This window comes from Mustela nivalis (assembly GCF_964662115.1).
Source record: "Mustela nivalis genome assembly, chromosome: 10".
Classification (NCBI taxonomy): Eukaryota; Metazoa; Chordata; class Mammalia; order Carnivora; family Mustelidae; genus Mustela; species Mustela nivalis.
In genome coordinates this window covers 31,336,140-31,358,485 of record NC_139029.1, presented here as the reverse complement: position 1 = coordinate 31,358,485, position 22,346 = coordinate 31,336,140, and the positions used below count along the sequence as shown (strand labels likewise).

General features: G+C 36.9%; 1 protein-coding gene across 6 annotated transcripts in view; it reads left to right on the top strand.

The window, feature by feature from the left end:
- The window catches only part of FOXJ3 (forkhead box J3), a 156,031-nt gene that overhangs the window by 119,490 nt on the left and 14,195 nt on the right, over positions 1-22,346 (top strand). For all 6 annotated transcript variants that reach the window (XM_082687141.1, XM_082687138.1, XM_082687136.1 and 3 more), the window contains 5 exons: positions 6,153-6,281; positions 9,623-9,797; positions 13,430-13,846; positions 17,693-17,794; positions 18,188-18,379. In XM_082687141.1, the coding sequence (XP_082543267.1) occupies positions 6,153-6,281; positions 9,623-9,797; positions 13,430-13,846; positions 17,693-17,794; positions 18,188-18,379 (1,015 nt within the window). The remainder of the gene's footprint in view (positions 1-6,152; positions 6,282-9,622; positions 9,798-13,429; positions 13,847-17,692; positions 17,795-18,187; positions 18,380-22,346) is intronic.

Genomic DNA, 22,346 nt, shown 5'->3' with positions numbered 1-22,346 from the left:
TACTTCTGTAGGGCCAGGTGTAGTTACTGTTCACGCAAAAGTGAAAGTCTTCATAATTCGCAGGTCATTAAGTAAAGTACCTGGGATTTTGATTCAGTAGCGGAACAAAATTAACTCTAGACTAAAATGGTGCTCTGGTCCTATCTACATACCTTCGAAGCAAAACTCAAAAGGATTGGTCTGTTTTCAAGTAATTCTAATTTTAAAATTTGATTTGAAGTTTCTTAGATGTAATTCAGAGACCATTATAAAATTTCCCCTTTTAAAGTTACAGTTAGTGGTTTTGGTATATTCACAAGGGTGTGCAGCCATGAACTACCATGTAATTCCGGAAAATTTTCGTCACCCACCCTGGAAAGAAAAGCCTATACCCATTACCATTGATTTCCTATTCCATCCATTTCTTGTAACTGTTAATTTACTTTTTAATTCTGTGGATTTTCCTATTCTGGACATTTCATATAATATGTGACTTGTTACGTCTGACTTCTTTCACTAAACACATTTTTCAAGGTTTAGCCATGTTATAGCATGTATCAGTACTTTATGCCTGTTATCAAATAATTTAACTGTGTTCCAGAATAAAGCTCAAGAAGGTTTATAAGAATACAAAAATATCTAGCACTTATCAGTGTAAAATTCACAATGGCCTGGCACCCAATAAAAAATTATCAGGCTGGCAAAGAAGTAGTAGAAAAAAAAAAGTTAAAAAAAAAAAGCAACCATAATGAGAAAATTAATCAAAACTGACCCAGAAATAGCACAGATGATAGAATTAGTATAAAGCAACATAAGAAATTATCATAAGCCAAGATACAGAAATAAGCTCTCATTGGACGAATGGGTGATGAAGCTGGGAGGTATGTGTGTGCACGCATGCATGTGCACGCACACACAGAATGGAATATTCTTTAGCCATGAGAAGAAAATCCTGCTGTTCGAGACAACGTTGAATGGACCTTGAAGGTATTATGCTAAGTGAAATGTCAGGCAGGAAAAGACAAATACTGTATATATCATTTATATATGGAATCTTAAAAGGCCTAATTCATAGAAAGTTGAATGGTAGTTAACCAGGGGCTATAGGACAGGAAAAATGGAGAAATGTTAGTCTCAAAAGGTATAAACTTTTAACTTAAAAGATGATTAAGTTTGGGGGATCTTTTATATAGCATGGTGATTATTGTTAGCAATATTGTATTCATGTATACATGAAAGTTATTAGGTAAGTAGAACTTAAAAGGAAATGGTAATTATGGGAGGTGATAGAGGTGTTAAAGCTATGGTGGTATTTAATTTGCAATATATAAGTGTATCAAATGAACACATTGTATACCTTAAACTTATATGTTAATTATATTTCAGTAAAGTTGGGAAAAGCCCAGTTTTTATAACTGTATTCCATAGAGGAGTAAAAGGATAGGTTGAACATTTATGTAGACATCTGGAAGATACTCTTTTAAAATCCAAATCAAACTTTTTGGAGATACAAATTATGTCTGATTTGAAAAATACGCTGGGTGGAATGAACAACAGATTAGACATTGTAGAAGGAAAGATGATTGAAGATAAAAAGTTAGACAAAATGAAACATGAAAAGACTGAAAAAGTATGTAGAATATTCCTGTGCTGTGGTAACAACTAGAAATCTGGATCTACAGAAAGGAACTAAGGACCAGAAATGGTAACTATGTGGTTAAATATAAAGCATTTTTTGAAAAATTTAAATCTCTTTAAAAGATAATATACTGCTTAAAGCAAAAATAGCAAACATTGTGGGTGTATAACATGTAGAAGTAAAATACAGGACAACAATAGTATTCAGGCAGATAGAGGAGAAATGGAAGTATTACCAAACAAATGTTAAACATAAACTTTAAGAAACCTAGCTATCATTCTTAAGTGATATGATTGTTTATGTGGAAAATTCAAAAGAAATCTACAGATAAGCTCTTAGAATTCATGAATGAACTTAAGTTCTTAATAGAAGATCATTGTTTGACTTTAGAAATCAATAGCATTTCTGTGTATAAGTCAGACAATTCGAAAATAAGATTAGAGATAATAAAACTTACGTTAGCTTTCAAAAACATTAAATACCTAGGATTAAGTGGAAGATGAACTCTACACATAAAATTATAAAAAGTTACTGAGAGAAAATGAATATATAAATAAATAGATACGTAATTTTTATAGAGAAGATTATTGTAAAGAAGTCAGTTTGTCCTCAGTTTATCTACAGATTTAATATCCCAGTTAGAGGTCCACAGTGCTTTTTTGGGGGAAGGAATGGGAATAGAAAATGACCAGGTGATCTTAAAATATAAATGAGAATCCAAATGGCAAATGGTAGTTGAAGATAATGTTGAAAGAAAAGGTACGGTAGCAGGGCGCCTGGGTGGCTTAGTCGTTAGGTGTCTGCCTTTGGCTCAGGTCATGATCCCAGAGTCCTGGGATCGAGCCCTGCATCGGGCTCCCTGCTCAGCGGGAAACCTGCTTCTCCCTCTTCCCTTCCCCCTCTCACTGTATCTTTCTCTCTGTTAAATAAGTAAATAAAATCTTTAAAAAAAGAAAAGGTATGGTAGAGGATTTATACTTCCAGTTATCAAGAGTAAACCTACAGTAATAGAAAGAGTGGTATTGGCATAAAACAAATAGACTTACGGAACACAACTCAGTGATGTCTCTCAACAAATGGTGCTGCATTACAAAGGAAGTAATAAAGATGTAAGAGCAGATATTAGTGTAAAGCTTTGTGTAATCCTTTAGCTGATTTTACTGTAAAAGTACAGAAAGGGATACACATTATATGATTCCATTTATTTATTTTTTAAAAAAAGATTTTATTTATTTGACAGAGATCACAAGCAGGCAGAGAGGCAGGCAGAGAGAGAGGGGGAATCAGGTTCCCCGCTGAGCAGAGAGCCCGATGTAGGGCTAGATTGCAGGACCCTGAGACCATGACCTGAGCAGAAGGCAGAGGCTTAATCCACTGAGCCACCCAGGCACCCTGTATGATTCCATTTATACTTAGTTCAGAATACAGATAAGCTAACCAATAGTGGCAGAAGTTTGGTATAGTGGGTGCCTATGTCAGAGAGGGGAATGGGTTATGATTAGCTGGTTAATGATTGGGAGAGCACATGAACTGGCCTTAAGGAGTGCTGGTTGTGTTCTGTATCAGAGGTTCTGTGGTCTGTGGACACCTAGGTAACTAAGACCCTTTTTAGGGATTTCATGAGGTCAAACTGTTTTAATGATAATACTAAAATACTATTTGCCTTTTCTTTATTTTTATATTTTCATTGATGCAGCATAAGCAGTAGTAAATGTTAGCACAGATCAAGGCAGTGACCCCTTGTACTAGTTAGTAGTCATTATATTCTTCACTGCCAACACCCCTCAGGTTGAAAAAAAATACTAGTTTAACTCAATGATAACTAAAAGATAGTTTTATCAAGTTGTGACCTTTGAATATATGTCTTTTTAATATTCTCTGTGATGAAATGGGAAGTATGCATAAAAAACTTAGACTACATGCTGAACTACATTGGTTGCTTCAAGGAAGAACAGCCCTCTTTGTGTGGGTGTTTGAGTTGGATGTGGACCTAGCTGCTTAGATCATTGTTTTTACGTGAAAGAAAAACTCACACTGATTATTCAGATTTGGCAGATGTTTTCTTGATAATAAACAAAGTGAGTTTGTCACCTCAAGGAAAACAATTGTCAGTATCCTTTGCTAGTGATAAAATTTGAGCTCTTAAGCAAAAATGGAAGTTTGGAAAACTTTTATCCACCACAGCAAATATGATAGGAGACTTTAAAGACTACTTCTTTAAGGAGATTATTGATGATGTTAGCAAATATGATGTTTTAATGTTGTATAATGAAATGTGTCAGTATTTGGGAGATCTGTATAACTTAGTGAACCAGTATTTTCCAGATGGCCAGTGCATGTTATAAAATCACGCTTGGATGAATGATCCATTCAAAGTACAAGGTAGAACAGAGGGTTTCAGTGGGACAGTATGAAAAATTTAGTGTTGTGTTTTCAGATCCACATTGCAACTTATCTTTAAAAAAATTTTCACTTGTCATGTTTTGGTGTAGTATCAAAAAAGACCATCCACAATAATCTGAAAGTCTGTTAATATATTCTTCCCCTTTTCCAAATACATATATGTGTGGTGCTGGGTTTTCTCTGTATTGTTCCACCTAAACACCTTACTGCAGCAGATGGAATACAGAAGTGGATAAGAAAATTCAGCTGTTTCTGTAAAGCCAGGCATTGAGATTTACAAGAATATAAAATAAGGGAAGTCTAATTGTGTTTATTGGGAGAAAATATTTCTTATGTTACCATTTTAGCCAGGTTTATAATTGTTATTTTTAAATTAATAATTTGTTTTAATATATATTTCAATTATTATTTGGGGGGGACATAAAATGCCAATTATTAATAGATGAATCAGCACAAACAAGCTCCTTGACTCTTCAGTTTTTAAGACTGCAAAAGTGTTCTAGGATCAAAGTTTTGAGAATAGGTCTATCTAGATGGTGATTACGTAAGTATGCCCATTCTAATAAACTAGTAATTTTTATTAAAATGTTTATCCTCTTTCCAGATAAAAATAAGCTATTAAGGATTTTGTCCAAGATTTCTGACTTGAGTGGTACGTAATGGAGCATGGACAGGAGAGAGTGTGAGTGGCTAAGAAATTTACCATAGGGTGCTTCTAATTTGTTGGTTAGGAGCCTGTAAGCTTGATTTTTTAAAAATTATTTTTATTAACATATATTATTTGCCCCAGGGGTACAGGTCTGTGAATCATCAGGCTTACACATGATTTTCTTTAAATTGAAATTTATGTTGGAAGTGTTTGTCAGAGTTTCCTTTATTTCCTCTTAGATTATCTTATATTCTTTTCCCTAATTAGTTCCTAGGCATGTTACTGTTTCTAGCTGACGTGAATGGGGGACAGTTTGGTTTTGCCCTCAGTATAGAGGGATACATGCTTAGTTTTCTACATGTTTGGCCTCTTTTGGCAGATGTTTGTAGCATTTAGCATGATCCCATTCTTAGCACAAACAGAAGGATGGTGATAGCTCAATTGGTTATTCAGTCAGCAAATATTTATTAATTGTGTACTGAGTAGAAAGCACTATGTTGGTTATGATTACTTACTGGGGACTCAAGGAGCTAACAGTCTAGTAGTGGTAAAAATTAGTTTTACCATAAAGCTAAATGTATTGTGCCATGGAAGTAGCAGCATTGAAAGGAAAGTTGGTTGTACCATCTGAATAGAACCTTGAGGGTTAATAAGGCTAGTTATCTGTTTTAAAAATACTCTTTGTTTCTAATTAAAAATTGTAAGTCTTCAGAAATGCCTAGCCTCCTACTGGTTAATAGTTAACAGTTTGATTTATAGTCCTTAGCATCTGATGTGTATGTGTTTGCATCTTATTTTTGTTTAAAAGATTTATTTGTTTAGAGAGAAAGAGTGTGGAGGGGGAGGGGGTAGAGAGAGAGAAAGAGAGAATCTCAAGTAGACTCTGTGCTGAGCGTGGAGCCTGATGTGGGACTTGATTCCACAACCCTGAGATCATGACCTGAGCTGAGACCACGGGTTGGATATTTAACCAACTGAGCCACCTCAGTGCCCCATAATTGTTAGTATTTTAAAAATTAGATCACATACATGAGATTTTGCAAGTACGTTGTGGACAATTGAGTGTCCATTTTCAACAATATAACCGCTATGATCCCTGTGATTTTAAAAATTCCTTTTTTGTGTTCTTTTCAATTACTAGTATTTGGATAGAAGAGAATAATAGTTTTCCTTAAAGCTTGAGTAAAAATAAATTTATACCTTGTAGAAACACCTGTGATCTCCTTATTAAATATTGATGAACAAATTACACCTGATAGTATATTGAATTTATGTACTTCTGGATAGGATATTTTTCAGTTTGAGAGTAATTTATTTCATGGCAAACATGGAATTAGCAGTGAAGGGCATGGAGTTGGGGTAGGAAAGACTACTAACATTTTGTCTTTCTGCTATATACCAACCTAATTGTTTTTTTGTAGAGTTGCTTAGAAAGGTACTCTTTACAGTGAGAACTACTTATGCAGTATTTTTCTTTTCTAGGTAACGTTGTACAACACTGATCAGGATGGTAGTGACAGCCCACGCAGCAGCCTTAACAACAGTCTCTCAGACCAGAGTTTGGCATCTGTTAATTTGAACAGTGTTGGAAGTGTGCATAGTTATACACCGGTAAGTCTTGATGAAGTTAGCTTCTTTATTGAGTATTCCATTAGTGCTTAAAACTAAGCCAAATATCATTGAAGTATAAATAAAAAGTGAAGATGTATATTTTTCACTAATCAATTCATTTAGATTAGATAAGTAGAGCAGATTCCTACCTTGATAGTGTTTTAATTGGATACTTATATTTATCAGATTAGATACAGATAGGTGGTTATACTGTGTTTTATTATTTTGGCCTACTTTATCTGTTTTCTGTTCAAGTGAAAAGTAATTGGAATAGGAAAAAAAAAGTTGTACTTTAGTCTAGCAAAGCTATATTTGATGATACTTCACAGTCCTTGGTAAGAGTTTACAGAATGTGTATATCACCTTGTTTTCCTTCTGTAGGTCTGAGAAGGGAGTTCTACAAACCTCAAAGGTTAGGGTGACTTGGTACCTAATTGTTAACCAGTCTTATGTTTTTAATTTTGGTGTGGTAAACAAAGCTATACTATAAAGGGACCCTTGTATGCTGATTTCGTTACCTATTATAAGAACATGACCCTTGTGTTACCTGATACCTCTTTTCAAATCATCTGGCAACTGTCCTCCCTAGAAGACTTAGAACAGAGCCCAGGAGCCATATACTGCCACTGTACATTGGTTTAAATTTGACCTCACCAGATCACTCCCTGTTGCAGGATGAGTAAATAGGTAAAACCTTACACAGGACAAAGATATATAAGGGAAGGGAAACTTAAATAAGAAAATAACACAAGGGAAACCAAAACTTAGGGAGCAGAATTAAAATCCACATTGAATGTAGGAAAACAAAAGGTGGCTCCTCAAAACTGTTATCAGTGCTCTGGGGGAAAAGACCTACTATATTCTTTCAGAATGCAGGAGTATCAGATAGAGCAATAACAGTTAATGTCAGAGAAGATAATAGATCTGGAGAATTAAGAATTACAGGTGTCCCTGAAGAAGAAGCTAGAACAGTTGGTACAGAAGAAGCAGTTTTCAAAGAAAGAGAGATTATAAAAGTGATACTGAGTTATAGGAAAAGTTGATGGGGGAAAACCTGTATTTAGACCCATCACAATAAATTTTAAAATTTCAAAAGTCATCATCTATATAAATACTCTACGAAGAAGAAATTAGATACATCCAAAGAAACACAAATCATACTTCTCTTCTATAATGCTAAATACCAGAGGATAATGGAATAATACTGCACATAGAGTTTTGAGACAATAGATTTGGATTTATAAATATTATGTCCAGCCAAGTTTGCATTCATACATGAAATAAAGAGAAGGACATTCTTTGATGCACAGAGCTTAAAAAGCTTGCTTCCTTTGTTTTCATGTGCCCTTCTGAAAAACTTACCTTGTAGATCAAAAGGTAAACTAAAAGCACTCAGAAATGATGAAATCGTAATATAAAAGGACTAGTTGGAGGGCGCCTGGGTGGCTCAGTGGGTTAAGCCGCTGCCTTCGGCTCAGGTCATGATCTCAGGGTCCTGGGATTGAGCCCCGCATCGGGCTCTCTGCTCAGCAGGGAGCCTGCTTCCCCCCCCCCCCTCTCTCTGCCTGCCTCTCCATCTACTTGTGATCTCTCTCTGTCAAATAAATAAATAAAATTAAAAAAAAAAAAAGGACTAGTTGGAGCATTGAAGCAAACTAAGCAGAGATTTAATGATTTTAAGTTATTTTTAAAATAATGCGAAGGTAGAAAATCTTGACACCAAGAATCCTGTATCACAAAGTATAATACAAAGGAAAAATTAAATTTGTAGAACTAGGTAACAGAAGGAAGAACAAAAATGTCTCTAATGCCAGTACGTGTAGGAAGTTTAAGCTACTTTGAAAAGCTGGACCTCACATACTATGCTTTGTCCTTTAATGATGTCAAGTGGTCATCGAACACTCTGTGAGCAGCAGGACAGCACCAGCTGCTGGTCAGGTTTGCCACATATATCTAGGTTGATCCTGTCAGAACACAGTGAGCCCAAATGTACACAGACATTGTTATTACTTATGTATAAGCCAGATGGATATGGTGCCAGCTCCCCACATCCCACAGGGTGACAGTGAACTGGAGAAGCCAGATGACAGACTTCACAGGTAGTAGGTCACTGTAGTGAAGGGACAAATTCCATATTGCAGCTAAGCAGTTCTGACTCGCAGCTGTACCCTAAGAGAAAAAAGTAGAAAGTCCCCTGCCTTTCTGGAAATAGGGAGGCAGTTGAGAAACTGTCTCTTGGCAACTTCCTATAGGTTAGACAGGTAGATGAGAAGCTGCCCCATGGCTACCCCCTGCAGAATAGAAAGGCAGATGAGAAATGGATGAGAATTTACTCCTCATAAGACCACTCACATTCCATGTTTCAGGATAATCACCAAGGCTTAGGTCGTTCTGCCATTGAGCCTGGCCTCCAGTGGCCTATGTGGAGATGTGTAAGGTGCCGTGGTAGAGCCCTTCCCCTACACAAAATTCATTTATTTCTGTTACTGCAGATTTCTTATAAGCATCATTCTGAATGGCTGCATAAATTTACAGTGAGTGTTCATATTTTAATTTTTCAAAGAAATAAAAAAATGGCAGTTTACCACCCCTTGATACAATCTGTAAGATAGATACTGCTGATCTTTTTTTTTTTATTTCTAGTTGTGCTGCCTTCAGTGATAATTCTTATTTTTTAGGTGTTTAGGGTGCTTTTTTTTTTTCCTTCGCATAGCTCAAAGCCATGCTTTCTTCTGTTTTTCTCTGAATCTTCTTTATCTGTTACCCTCATTCCTCATTTCCCTTAGTTTCATTAAAAAGTTTTTTTTCCCCCCTCTAGAAATGAAGAGTTAGGTGTATTGAAGCTCCTTGCGGCTTTGGACAGCATCATAAACCTGACTCACAATACTCAACAGTATTTGAGTTTAAATACTTAAAGATTAATTGAATAAATGAATGAGAAATGTTAGTAATATCATAGTGGAGTGGAGTTTGAGGTCAAATTGCTTTAGTAGAGATCAAGATGAAGATTCTGCAGAAACTGGGAGGGTTCCATGCCTAGCCTATCGTTTATTTGTATGATCTTGGGAAGGTCATTTAAATTCTTTGAACTCTTTACCTTTTCTGTGAAATGTGGAGGTTGGATTAGATTTCTGTGGTTCTTCAGAATCCAAGTTAACACTTTTGTGTTCTTGTCTGCCATGTGTCCCTATCTTAACAGAAGATGGGAAAGCCAAGGGTAGGGACATTATTTCCTTTGGATTCTAGAAACTGTTCTAATATTTTCAGTTATATATTTTATGTGACAGACCAATTCTGATATATACAGCTACTAAATTAGTAGTATTTTCTTTTGATGTTAGGTGACAAACCATCCAGAACCAGTCTCTCAGTCATTAACTCCTCAACAGCAGCCACAGTACAACCTTCCAGAACGAGACAAACAACTACTTTTCTCAGAATATAATTTTGAAGATCTCAGTGCCTCATTTCGGAGCCTTTATAAGTCAGTTTTTGAGCAGTCACTTAGTCAACAAGGTGAGTGTTTTCTTGGGGGTAGGGGGTTGTTTTGTTTAATTGAAGTATAATTGACATATATATCCTATTAATTTCAAGTGGAGTTTTTAAAATACCGTTTTGAAAAGTAAATTTTTATTGAAAAATTTTTAAGAATTATTTTTGCATAGCAGTTGTTTATTTCTTGAATCGTTGAACAGTATCATTGTGGTCAGGATTGAATACTCTTTGTGCCTTTACTATACCCTGTATATATTCATATAATAACACAAGAATGCAAATTTATCTACATACCCTATTCACTTACTATTCACCCTATTCACCTACTCACATACCAAAATTATCTTGCATACCCTATTTACTTACTAGTGGTGTCCTGGAGGAGTACGTATTAAAGAATTCTGACACTGCATCTGTGCCATGTAGGAAATACTGCCATGGTTAATTAGTGATGTCTGGCATGTGAAGTGTTTGAGTGGCAAATGTTGCACTACAGGAACAGATGTGCCTTTACTGTCTGAATGGACTGTTATTAGCAAAGAGATAGCTGGTGGAATATGGTAGCACCAGATTTGCAATTTCATGCATGGTGCTTGTAAGTGAACATACTGGTTAGTGGGAAGCTCTGGGTCACTGTTAAATACGACGTAGTTAAATCAGATTTTAACAACTAAAAGTGATTTTGGTTGAGATGCCCTGTTACATCTCAGTCAGATGCTGGATTGTTGCTATTATGTGTTACTGTCCTTAAGCTGCTGGTTCTGTTTTAGTCAGAGTCTTACGATAGGATTAAGATGTTGTATTGTCCTTCTCCCATAAAATACTAATCAGAAATTGTTGGGAACTCTACTATTAAAGCACTTCCTGATTGCTTTGTTTGGCAGACTTTTTCTACCCCAGCTCAAGGGAGTTTGCCTGTTCACAGTAGTGATAAAAATTCTGTGTTTATAGAGTTTACATTTTAATACTTACTGTCAGATACTACAAAAGTTAATGATAAATATAATTTTTTTTATATATATATATACTTATATACATGTATCAGTGACTATCAGTAACTTGTACAGGAAGTTGGTTTTTCTGGTTAAAGTAAGATTCATGTATTATTCTCAAATTTATTTTGAATTTTCCATCTATGAAATTTTTGAATTTTCCATCTGTGAAAGTACAAAAAGGACTAATGCAGGACTTCGCTAAGGAGATACAGATGTGGTGATCAAAATAGAAAAATACTGGCTTTGAAATGGAAATGACAACAATTTCTGAAGCTCTTAATGATATTTCATCACACATTAAAGTTTTTAAAGATTTATTTACTTATTTGAGAGCAGGGAGGGGCAGAGGAAGGGAGAGAATCCCTAGCACAGTCCCTGCCAAGTGCAGAGCCTGATGCAGGGCTCAGTCCCATGACCCTGCGATCATGACCTGAGCCAAAACCAAGACTTGGATGCCCAACCAATTGAGCCACCCAGGCACCCCTTAAATTTTATTCTAAAAACAGCTTGGGGTGCGGGATGCCTGGGTGGCTTAGTTGGTTGAGTTGTCTAACTCTTGATTTCTGCTCAGGTCTTGATACCAGGGTTATGAGTTTGAGTCCTATGTTAGGCTCTGTGCTGGACATGGAGTCTACTTTAAAAAAAAAAAAATGGGATTGAAAAGGTTTGTATAGATCATGTGTGGGTTTCCTTTTAAAATGCTAGTACTTTACTGGAAATAGACAATGAAATAACTGCTTTTTTTCATCTTACTGAAAGAACCTTATAGATTCTCTCCAAATGACAGTTTTCCAGTGCCAAGGCAAGAACTTTTATTAAGTCTTCTACCTAAAAAAATATCTTAACTTACTAGGTTTTATGATTATCTTACAATGTGCTTGAATACAGTTTTGCTATTATTAATGGGCAGTGTGAGAATATTTTCTTTTAAAAGGTTTGATTCTTGGGGCGCCTGGGTGGCTCAGTGGGTTAAGGCCTCTGCCTTCGGCTCAGGTCATGGTTCCAGGGTCCTGGGATCAAGCCCCACATCGGGCTCTCTGCTCGGCCCAGAACCTGCTTCCTTCTCTCTCTCTCTCTCTCTGCCTACCTGTGATCTCTATCTGTCAAACAAATAAATTAAAAAATCTTAAAAAAAAAAAAAAAAAGGTTTGATTCTTTTATTAACTGATACCGTGCTGCAGGATTTTATTTTTCATTTAATAAAATTTGTTGTTTTTTGGTTCAGTAAAACATGGTATGTGCCATCCTTTGGGATATGAAAATACCCTAGTTATGTCTAACCAAATATTGCAGTAAGATTTATTAAAATGAGCATTTACCTGCAAACCAAGAGTACATTATTTTTAACATTAGGTACTTCTGGTTGAATCATTATCATCACAGCAGCTAACAATTACTGAGCTCATTCACATCCTGCACTTGCACCATGGCATTTAATCCTCACAACAGTTCTGCAAAATAGATATATCCATACCCACCTATAATTGAGGTAATTTTGACCTGCAGAGGTTAATCACTTCCCAAAGTTACCAGGTGTGCAGATGGTAGTACAGAGACTTTAATCCTTACATTCTAGTCCTGTAAATTATGCAGTCTTAACCCCTAAAGTGTATGTGTCTCAAGAATATCCTATAGGTTGAATGAAAAAGCAGTGAAGATGGCTATTCTGTTTTGCTTAGTCTTTTAAAAAATTTTTTTATTTATTTGAGGGAGAACAGGAGAGAGAGAGAGAGAGAGGGAAAAAGAGAGCACAGATGGAGAAGCGGACTCCTGAGCAGAGAGCCCAATGCAGGGCTCTATCCCAGGACCCTGAGATCATGACCTGAGCCGGAGGCAGACGCTTAACCAACAGAACCACCCAGGCGCCATTGTTTTGCTTAGTCTTAAGAATTCTTGCCACCTTTGACTTAAAAGTTTTTGGAGTTGTCAAAGAAAGAGTTCAGAAATAACTGGGCCTTACTTCTCTTCTCCACCTCTGTCAAATCCTTGGCCTTTAGGCCTGTAGCAAAGCATCTGGAATGTGACCCAGCATTCACACACTTTCCCCTTAACATTTACTCAGTCTTTCAAGACTTTTTCAGATACTGCCTTTTCTCTCTTTTTCTTTTTTCTTTTCCTTTTCTCTTTCCCTTTCCTTTTGTCTGTGAGAGGGAGGAGAGCAGAGAGAGACAGAGCGGGAGGGAGAGAGAGAATCTTAAGCCGGCTCTGTGCTGAGACGTGGGGCTCAATCTCACAACACTGAGCTCATGACCTGAGCCAAAAATCAAGTCAGATGCTTAACTCATTGAGCCACTTAAGCACTGCAGATAACTGCCTTTCAGTGACGGCTTTTCCAAATCTCTAACCCCTTCCTAGCTGAACAGACAGTAAGCATTGTTCCTGAATGCCCTCGTAAACTTACATTACTGTACATAATCTCTTTAAGTGTCCCTTCTACTAGACCATGAGCTACTGGAGGGCAAAGGGTGGTGTTTCTTATTCTTCTCAGTGATCCCAGAGACTGGTATGTGGTGGATATTCTGTGGACACTTTTTCAGCTGAGTTAGTGTTGCTTCCTGACAATGTATACTTCTGTTCCATTAATAATTTTGGAAGTGTGTCATAAAGTATAACTGAAATCTGACTCTGAGTGCTCTTCCTTTCTCTGACTGTGTCTAGGTTTGATGACCATCCCTTCCGAATCTTCCCAGCAATCCCACACCTCATGTTCGTATCAGCACTCTCCTAGCAGCACAGTGAGCTCTCACCCACACAGCAACCAAAGCAGCCTGTCCAACAATCATGGCGGTGGCCTCAGCACCACGGGCAGTAATTCGGTTGCACAGGTCTCACTGCCCCACTCCCAGATGCACACACAGCCGTCTCCGCATCCGTCCCATCGGCCGCATGGTTTACCACAGCATCCGCAGCGTCCCCAGCACCCAGCATCGCACCCACAGCAACACAGCCAGCTCCAGCCTCCTCACCCCCAGCACCCCTCTCCACATCAGCACATACAGCATCATCCGAACCATCAGCATCAGACGTTAACACATCAGGCACCCCCACCCCCACAACAGGTATCCTGTAATTCTGGTAAGTTTGTGTCTTCTGACTTGCATTTGGCTGTGGATTAGGATCTGTTCTTTGTTATCTGAGGCTTGTGTATATTTACTACCGAAACCCTTCTCATCTGTCTCCCTTTTGTGTTTCCTTGTTGTAATCCTATAGTTGTAACTCACTTAGTCTATACATTGATCTAGAGGGGTTTTTTTTGTTTTGTTTTTTTAAGATTTTCTTTATGGGGGGTGTGGAGAGCACAAGAGGGGAAAGGGTCAGAGGGAAAAGCAGACTCTCCACTGAATAGGGAGCCTGATGCAGGACTCCAGGAACCTGACCTGAGCCGAAGGCATTTGCTTAACCAACTGAGCCACCCAGATGCACTGGAGATTTTCCTGATTAAAATTTATTGTTAATAGCATAGGCAAACTCAGCAACCCTTGTAGGTTTTGGTGTCCACTCTCATTTTGTCTTTCTGGAAAACCAGTGTTTTGTGAGCATTTGAAAGAAGAGTGAGATGCACAATCTGTTTGCAGTCTATTATGATTGTGTGGTATAGAAGAAAGAGTATGTTATGTCAGGAAAAACCTGTATTTGAATCCTCATTATGACTCATATGACCTTTCATGCATTATTTCTTTTAGTCTTATTATTTTCTCATCTATAAAAATGGAACTAAAATGTGCTAGTATACAGTGTTGTTATGAGGATTGCACTGAAAATGCAAATAGGAAATGCCTCATCCGGTAGCCTTTAAGTATTCAGAAAATGTTCCCACTTTTCCTTTCTTTGCTTATTCCTGCCCAAGATCTCATTTTAGAAAGATAGATTGCAAAGGAAGAAAACATTCTTCATATCCTGGTTTAAAAAAAAAAAAAATCTATTGCTCATAAGTTAGGTCTTGATGGTTTCTGGTGAGATGCTTAATTGACATTGCTCACAGACCAGGAATCTGCACTGCAGAACTCCCAGGGGTGCCCCCAACACAGACTGCAAAGTCAATGTGTCCCTTTGGAGTTGTGCAGATACAGATCCTTCTTTTAGCTTACCTGGCTGTCCACTTACCAACCAAATCACTGATGAGATTTTTATCCTGGAGAGACAATTTCTAAATGCTAGATGATACTAGTTCTCACCAATTAAAATTGATCCTCATTTCAGGCAATTAAACTACTGTCAGGGAAATGACTTTAGATAGTGCATACTGTCTTTTGTATTCTGACTGCTATAAAGCTTATGTTTTTCTGAAACTACTTACTTTTTTGCAAAGTGGAAATATATAATATATTTGGGGGAGAATTACATAAGGTACAGAAATGCAGATCAGGGTATTTGAAATTTAGTAAGTTCCTTTTCACAACTAATTTTGTTTTCCCAGTTAATAATTCTAAGTACTTTCTAGAATAAATTTGAAAATTGGGTGTAGTTCTTTTTTTTTTTTTTTAAAGATTTTATTTATTTATTGGACAGACAGAGATTACAAGTAGGCAGAGAGGCAGGCAGAGAGAGAGGTTTCCTGCTGAACAGAGAGCCTGATGTGGGGCTCGATCCCAGGACCCTGAGATCATGACCTGGGTTGAAGGCAGAGGCTTAACCCACTGAGCCAACCGGGCACCCAAGAAAATTGGGTATAGTTCTTGATGGACTGCTCCTAAAACATTTAGGTTTATGCCTAGAGAAAAAGGTGTAAGTATAGCCCCCTTTTCCTATTCTTAGTCTTATTCACTGTTGTCTACTTTAAAAAAAAAAGTTTTTAAATTTTTTTAAATATAAGTATAGTTGATGTGTAATGTTGTTAGTTTCAGAAGTACAACACAGTGATGCAGCAGCTCTGTACTTTATGCTGTATAGCTACTATCTGTCACCATACAATGGTATTAAAATACCACTGACTCTCTTTCTTACACTATACCTTCCATACTGGTGACTTACTAATTCCATCACTAGAAACCTGTACTTCCCACTCCCCTTAACCCATTTGCCTGTCTCCTCCCCCGCCCCCAACTTGCTTGTTCTGTATATTTAAAAATGGGATTGTTTCTTTGTTTAGTTTTGTTTTCAGATTCCACATATAAGTGAGATCATATGATGTTTGGCTTTCTCTGACTTAGATCACTTACACTTCTGCCTACCTTTTAATGTCAATACATTCTTCAGAAAGTTAAGCTTGTTCTTAATATGATTTTAATGACTGACTAATGTTTGTAGATTTGGTGTCAGTAGAAGGCTGTGATGCTTGGGTCATACCTTTCTATTAACTAATGATTGCTGGGGAGAAAAAAGTACTATTAAAGCTGAAAACAATTTATCATATGCTCTTAGTGGCCTGTTGTTATACCAGTGGTAGCTTGCCAGAGAAGGAAAATAGCTTTTTACCTGGGGGGGATTAGGAATAATCATTGTGGCTGTGATAATCTGTTTGAGTTAAAATTTCGAAGATGAGACTAAGCAAGTTGTCTTTAATAGGGAGTGAATGGAAGAAACTAATAGTTTTTTGAGTTCCCATTATGTGATAGGCAATTAGATACTTATCTCGTATTATTCTCCCAAATCAACTATAAATTACCACATTTAATAGATAGGAAAAGTGTAACTCAAAGAAGTTAAGCTGTTTGCTCAAGATCAGAGCTAGTAAGTAGAATTAGTATTTATATCCTGGCCTGTTAGGACTTCAAAGACCGTAACACCAGTAATTCCAAAAGAACTAAAATCAGTAAACATTTACTGAGTGGGTCTTGCAGAGATTGCTTTGTATTGCCAAGTCAACATTTATTATAGGTGATGGACTTGAAAGTTTCATTGACTTGAATGTGGCTCACTGGAGCATTACGTATTTTTCCCCAACAGATTTCTCCTAAATTACGAGTTGCCTGGGGGCAGAGTCAAGTTGTCTCTGCCTGGTTCATTGTTTATTTGAAAAAAATCCTTAATTGGCAGATTTTTGTAAATCAAGTAACCAGTAGTTGATACAGAGTCATCTATGATGTAGCAAAAAATCCTTTTTATTAGTTCTTCCCTTCATCCATCCAGGGCTGATTCTAACAGAATAATTTGTGCAGCAGTCACTGAACGGAGGATTTTCTTCCCCTGCTCAGCACTATCTCTTTGAGTGCAGCTCAAGCCCCATGCCCTTGAGTGGTGACCACTTTGCTGACATACAGACTGGAGTCTGAACACTCCTGATGATACCACATCAGAGTATACTATTCCTGACTAGAAATGCCCTAGTTTGGATTCAGCAGCATTTCTTAGAGATGTCTCAGCCCTTTGTTTTGCTACTTTGCCAGGAGGGACTGTGCTAAGGCATTTCTCTTTCTTAAGGTTGTCTTGTAAGACATTTGTCCTCTTGCTGTGTGATCTAATTTAGCTCTTAAGTCAGTACTTTAAATTTTTCTGTGTGTTACATCTGAATGTGAACCTGCCTCTGAGTTATAAAGAATGTACCTCTTGATGTCATAACAGGACAGGAAAATGAACAGAATGTATTGATTTGCCTGACTTGCCCTGCCTGGTCATTCATTTGTACTGTACAAATGTAAAACGTGGTAATCAAGTGTGACATTATTTAGGTGATAGGGCAGTTTGTAAGCTATCAGACTAGACCTTAGAAACACCAGGTTCAAGGTTTAGATATATCGTAGTGACCTTGCTAAGTTATGCCACCTCTCTGGTGTTTAGTTTCTTTTTGTTTATGAAATGAAGAGAAATAAGACCCCTCTTCCTATTTCACAGCACATGAAATGATTGGTGTGAATCCATTTGTAAAACTGGTTGGGGATCTACCAATGTTAGGAATAAGCCCAGCCCATTGTCTTCCCCCTAGTATATACTTCAAACTTTCACTATCCAAGATTTATAATATTGTCGACATTATTTTTATAGGTGTTTCAAATGATTGGTATGCAACACTTGATATGCTAAAAGAAAGTTGTCGAATTGCCAGCAGTGTTAATTGGTCAGATGTAGACCTTTCACAGTTCCAAGGTGAGTATGGCTTCTTTCTGATAAACAACCAGAAATATATGATCTTGTTTTCTCTCACAGATAGTTTTCTTTGTAGTAGAAATAAGTATCTCCTTATATAGTGTTTCTTTTGCCTTTGGTAGTACACTTAAAAACAACACTCCAACATTTCATGATTAAGCCTTTCAGTCAGTTGATACAGAAGAGGATCAGAGACAGGAGTTTTGAAAGAAGTTTGGCCACATTTGGAAATAATTAGGCTTTGAATAATTTTTAACTGTCATTCTTCATTGCATGGTAAATCACTACCAGTGGGAATTTTGAGGGCTGGGAAAAAAAATGTGTCTTGCTGTTTTCCTTGCAGTGTTTGCAGAACAAACTATGCTAACTGTATTTCTAATGCTTTCTTCATAGGTTTGATGGAGAGTATGAGACAGGCAGATCTCAAGAACTGGTCTTTGGATCAGGTTCAGTTTGCTGATCTCTGTTCTTCTCTTAATCAGTTCTTTACACAAACTGGCCTTATCCACTCACAGAGTAATGTTCAACAAAATGTCTGTCACGGTGCCATGCATCCAACAAAACCTTCCCAACACATTGGAACAGGTATGGGTTTAATCATCTTCTCGATTTTCTCTTTCTCATTTGTGCAAAATTTAATGCAATTTGGTATGTTGTTAATGGTGACTGATCTGTTTATATCTTTTTATTTCTAAGAAATGAAGTAAAGTAATTTATATATATATATATAAAAGGTGTATTTTAGAGAAATTAAAGAGACTGCTTTTCTATCATTTACATGATTATTTTATTGTTTATAATTGACTTTCCTTTGTGATCTTTAACCTTTTAAGTTCTCAAGGATTAAGTGTTTCAAAAATACTTACATTTTTGTAAGAACATCGTTATGAAATTATATCAGTTTACATTTGTGTAGATTTGCAGTGAAAATCATTATGTCTTCTTTTATATATCTTCTAAGAATGTTAAGATTAAAGTTCAAAGTTTACTTGATGAGTACAGTAATGGTAAATAGTCTTGATGGTGTTTTTTACTCTGGACTTGAGATTCGTTGTCTGTATTTTTCATCTCACTTTCTTGCTTTCCTCTTTACCCTTGTAGCCATCTCATTTACTCTGATTGCAGTGCCTTTTCATTCTGTAAGTGTTCATTATCCAAGTGCTTTCTTCAATTAATTTCTTACAACCTTTTATCTCCAAGTTGACATCTTTTCTGTTCATTATTTTGGTTTTACATTTAATACATTTTTAACAGTCTTTTCAATCCTGAGTGGCTTTCTTCAACCATTATTCTAGCTTATTTCACATATTTGGTCTTTCCATATTCTCAGGATCCCCAGCCAGGCTTTATCTTTCTTTTTGTGAAGTCTTTTATTTCTTGGTCTTTGTTTCTTTCTTTCTTTGTTTCTATTTTTTTTTTTTTTAAGATCTATTTATTTATTTTAGAGAGAGTGAGAGTGTGCAAGCAGAGGGGAGGGGCAGGGAAGAGGGAGAATCTCAAGCAGACACCCTGCTGAGCATGGAGCTTAACTCAGGGCTCAGTCCCACAATGCTGAGATCATGACTTGAGCCAGAGTCAAGAGTTGGGCACTTAACTGGCTGAACCACCTCTGTGTCTTTTGATAGAAATCTTCCATCATCTTTGCTTCTTCCATTTGAATAGTTTATGTAACTTGAAACCCTCAGTGGCTGTTTGATTTTGATGACTTACTCATTTCCTAAATTATATCCATGCAAGAACCTTATTCGTTGCTTGACATATAGGAGGTACTTAATAGTATTGGATGAATTTGTTGAGTGCTTGGAATGTGCCTGACAACTAAGCTTTATTTTTTGATTACTCTTTAGCTCCTCTCTCCCTCCATCTCTCTCTCTCTTTCACTTCCTTTTTGGTATCTTTTGTATATATACCCTTTTTTTTTTTTAAAGATTTTATTTATTTATTTGACAGAGAGAAATCACAAGTAGTCGGAGAGGCAGGCAGAGAGAAAGAGAGGGAAGCAGACTCCCCGCTTAGCAGAGAGCCCGATGCGGGACTCGATCCCAGGACCCTGAGATCACGACCTGAGCCAAAGGCAGCGGCTCAACCCACTGAGCCACCCAGGCGCCCCTGTATATATACCCTTTGAAAAAAATTATATCCTTAAGTATATAGTTCAGTGGCAATTAAATACATTCATAATGTGCAACTATCATCATCATCCATCTCCATAACTCTTTTCATCTTGTAAAGTGGATATTCTGTATTCATTAAATAATACCTCCTCCCAATCCCCCTGACCCTCCACCAAGCCCCTGGCAACCGTCAGTCTACTTTCTGTTTCTGATTTTTGACTACTCCTAAGTATTTCATGTAATTGAAATCCTACAGTATTTGTCTTTTTGTGACTGGCTTACTTCACTTAGCATGTCTTCATCTATGTTGTGGCATATGTTAGAATTTCCTTCCTTTTTATGGCTGTGTACTAGCCCTTTGTATATATGTATCATATTTGCTTATCTACTCATCTTATTTTTTTTTTATCTACTCATCTTTTGATGAACACTTGGGATTGCTTTCATGTTTTAGCTATTGTGGATAATATTGCTATGAACATGGGTGTACCAATATTTTTTCAAGGCCCTGCTTTCAGTTCTTTTGGATATATACCCAGAACTGAAATTGCTGGATCATATGGTAATTCTGTGTTTCATTTTTTTGAGGACCCACCATACTGTTTTTGGTTTTTTTTTTTTTTTTTAAATTTATCTGTTTGACAGACAGAGATCACAAGTAGGTGGAAATGCAGGCCGAGAGAGAGAGGAGGAAGCAGGCTCCCCGCCGAGCAGAGAGCCTGATGTGGGGCTTGATCCCAGGACCCTGGGATCATGACCCGAGCCAAAGGCAGAGGCTTTAACCCACTGAGCCACCCAGGTGCCCCCACAATACTGTTTTTGATGGTGGCTTAATACCATTTTACATCCCCACTTACAATGTATAAGGGTTCTAGTTTTTCGACATCCTTGCCATCATTTTTTTTTTCTTTTCTTTCTTAAAAAAAAAATAGCTATTTTACTGGGTATGAGATGGTATCTCATTTTAGTTTTTATTTGCATTCCTTGATTATTAGTGATATTGAATATCTTTTCATCTACTTAACAGCCATTTTCTTATCATCTTTGGAGAAATGTCTGTTCAGGTCCTTTGCCCATTTTAAAATCTGGTTTGATTTATTGCTGAATTTTAGGAGTTCTCTGTTTTTTTTTGGATATTAACCCTTTCATCAGATTCATGATTTGTGAACATTTTTTTAAATTCTTTTGTTTTCTTTTTAACTGTGTTGTGTCTTTTGATGCACAATTTTTAAATTTTTCGGGAAGTCCAACTCATCCATTCTTTTGTTGCCTAGGGGTTCTGTATCCTATCCAAGAAATCATTGCCAAATCCAGTGTCATGAAGCTCTTGCCCTGTGTTTTCATCTAAGAATTTTATAGTTTAGGTCTTACATTTAAGTCTTTAACCCATCTTAAGTTACTTTTTGTATATGGTGTTAGATACAGGTCCAGTTTCATGGTTTTACATGTAGAATCCAGTTTTCCCAGCACCATTTGCTGAAAATACTGTCCATTCCCGCACAGAATGGTTTTGACACCCTTGTCAAAAGTCACTTGATCAGGGATACCTGGGTGGCTCAGTGGGTTAAAGCCTCTGCCTTCGGCTCAGGTCATGATCTCAGGGTCCTGGAATCAAACCCTGCATCAGGCTCTCTGCTCAGCAGGGAGCCTGCCCCCGCCCCCCAAACACACACCTCTTCCTGCCTCTCTGCCTACTTGTGATCTCTGTCAAATAAATAAATAAAATCTTTTTTTTAAAAAAAGGTCATTTGATCATATATGCAAGATTTAATTTCTGGGTGCTCTGTTCAGTTGCAGTGTTCATAGTATATTTGTCTTGATGCCATTAGCACACTTTTAAATACTGTATTTTTGTAGTAAGTTTTAAAATCAAGATGTGTGAGTCTCCCTGCTTTGTTATTCTTGTTCAAGATAATTTTAGCTCTTCAGGGCTTCTTGAGATTCCCTATACATATTAGGATGGGATTTTCTGTTTTGCCCCCCCTTAACTGGAATTTTTTATATGGATTACATTGAATCTGTAGATCACTTCGGAGAGTATTGACATTTCAACAATATTGTCTTCCAGTCCCTGAACATGAGATGTATTTCCATGTATTTATGTTGTCTTAAATTTCTTTCAGCAGTGTTTTTGTAGTTTTAACTATACAAATCTTTCACCTCTGTAGTTCGTTCCTAAGTATTTTTTATTGCCATTGTAAATGGAATTAGTGTTGTAATTTCCTTTTCAGATTATTCATTATGTAAAAATGATTTTTGCATGTTGACTTTGTATCCTTCTACTTCGCTGACTTTACTTATTCCAATAATTTGTGTATGTTTGGGGTGGAGTCTTTGGATGTTCTTCATATAGGATGATATCTGTGAACAGAGATAAATATACTTTTTCCTTTCTGATTTGGATGCCTTTTATTTCTTTTTCTGGCCTAATTGCTCTG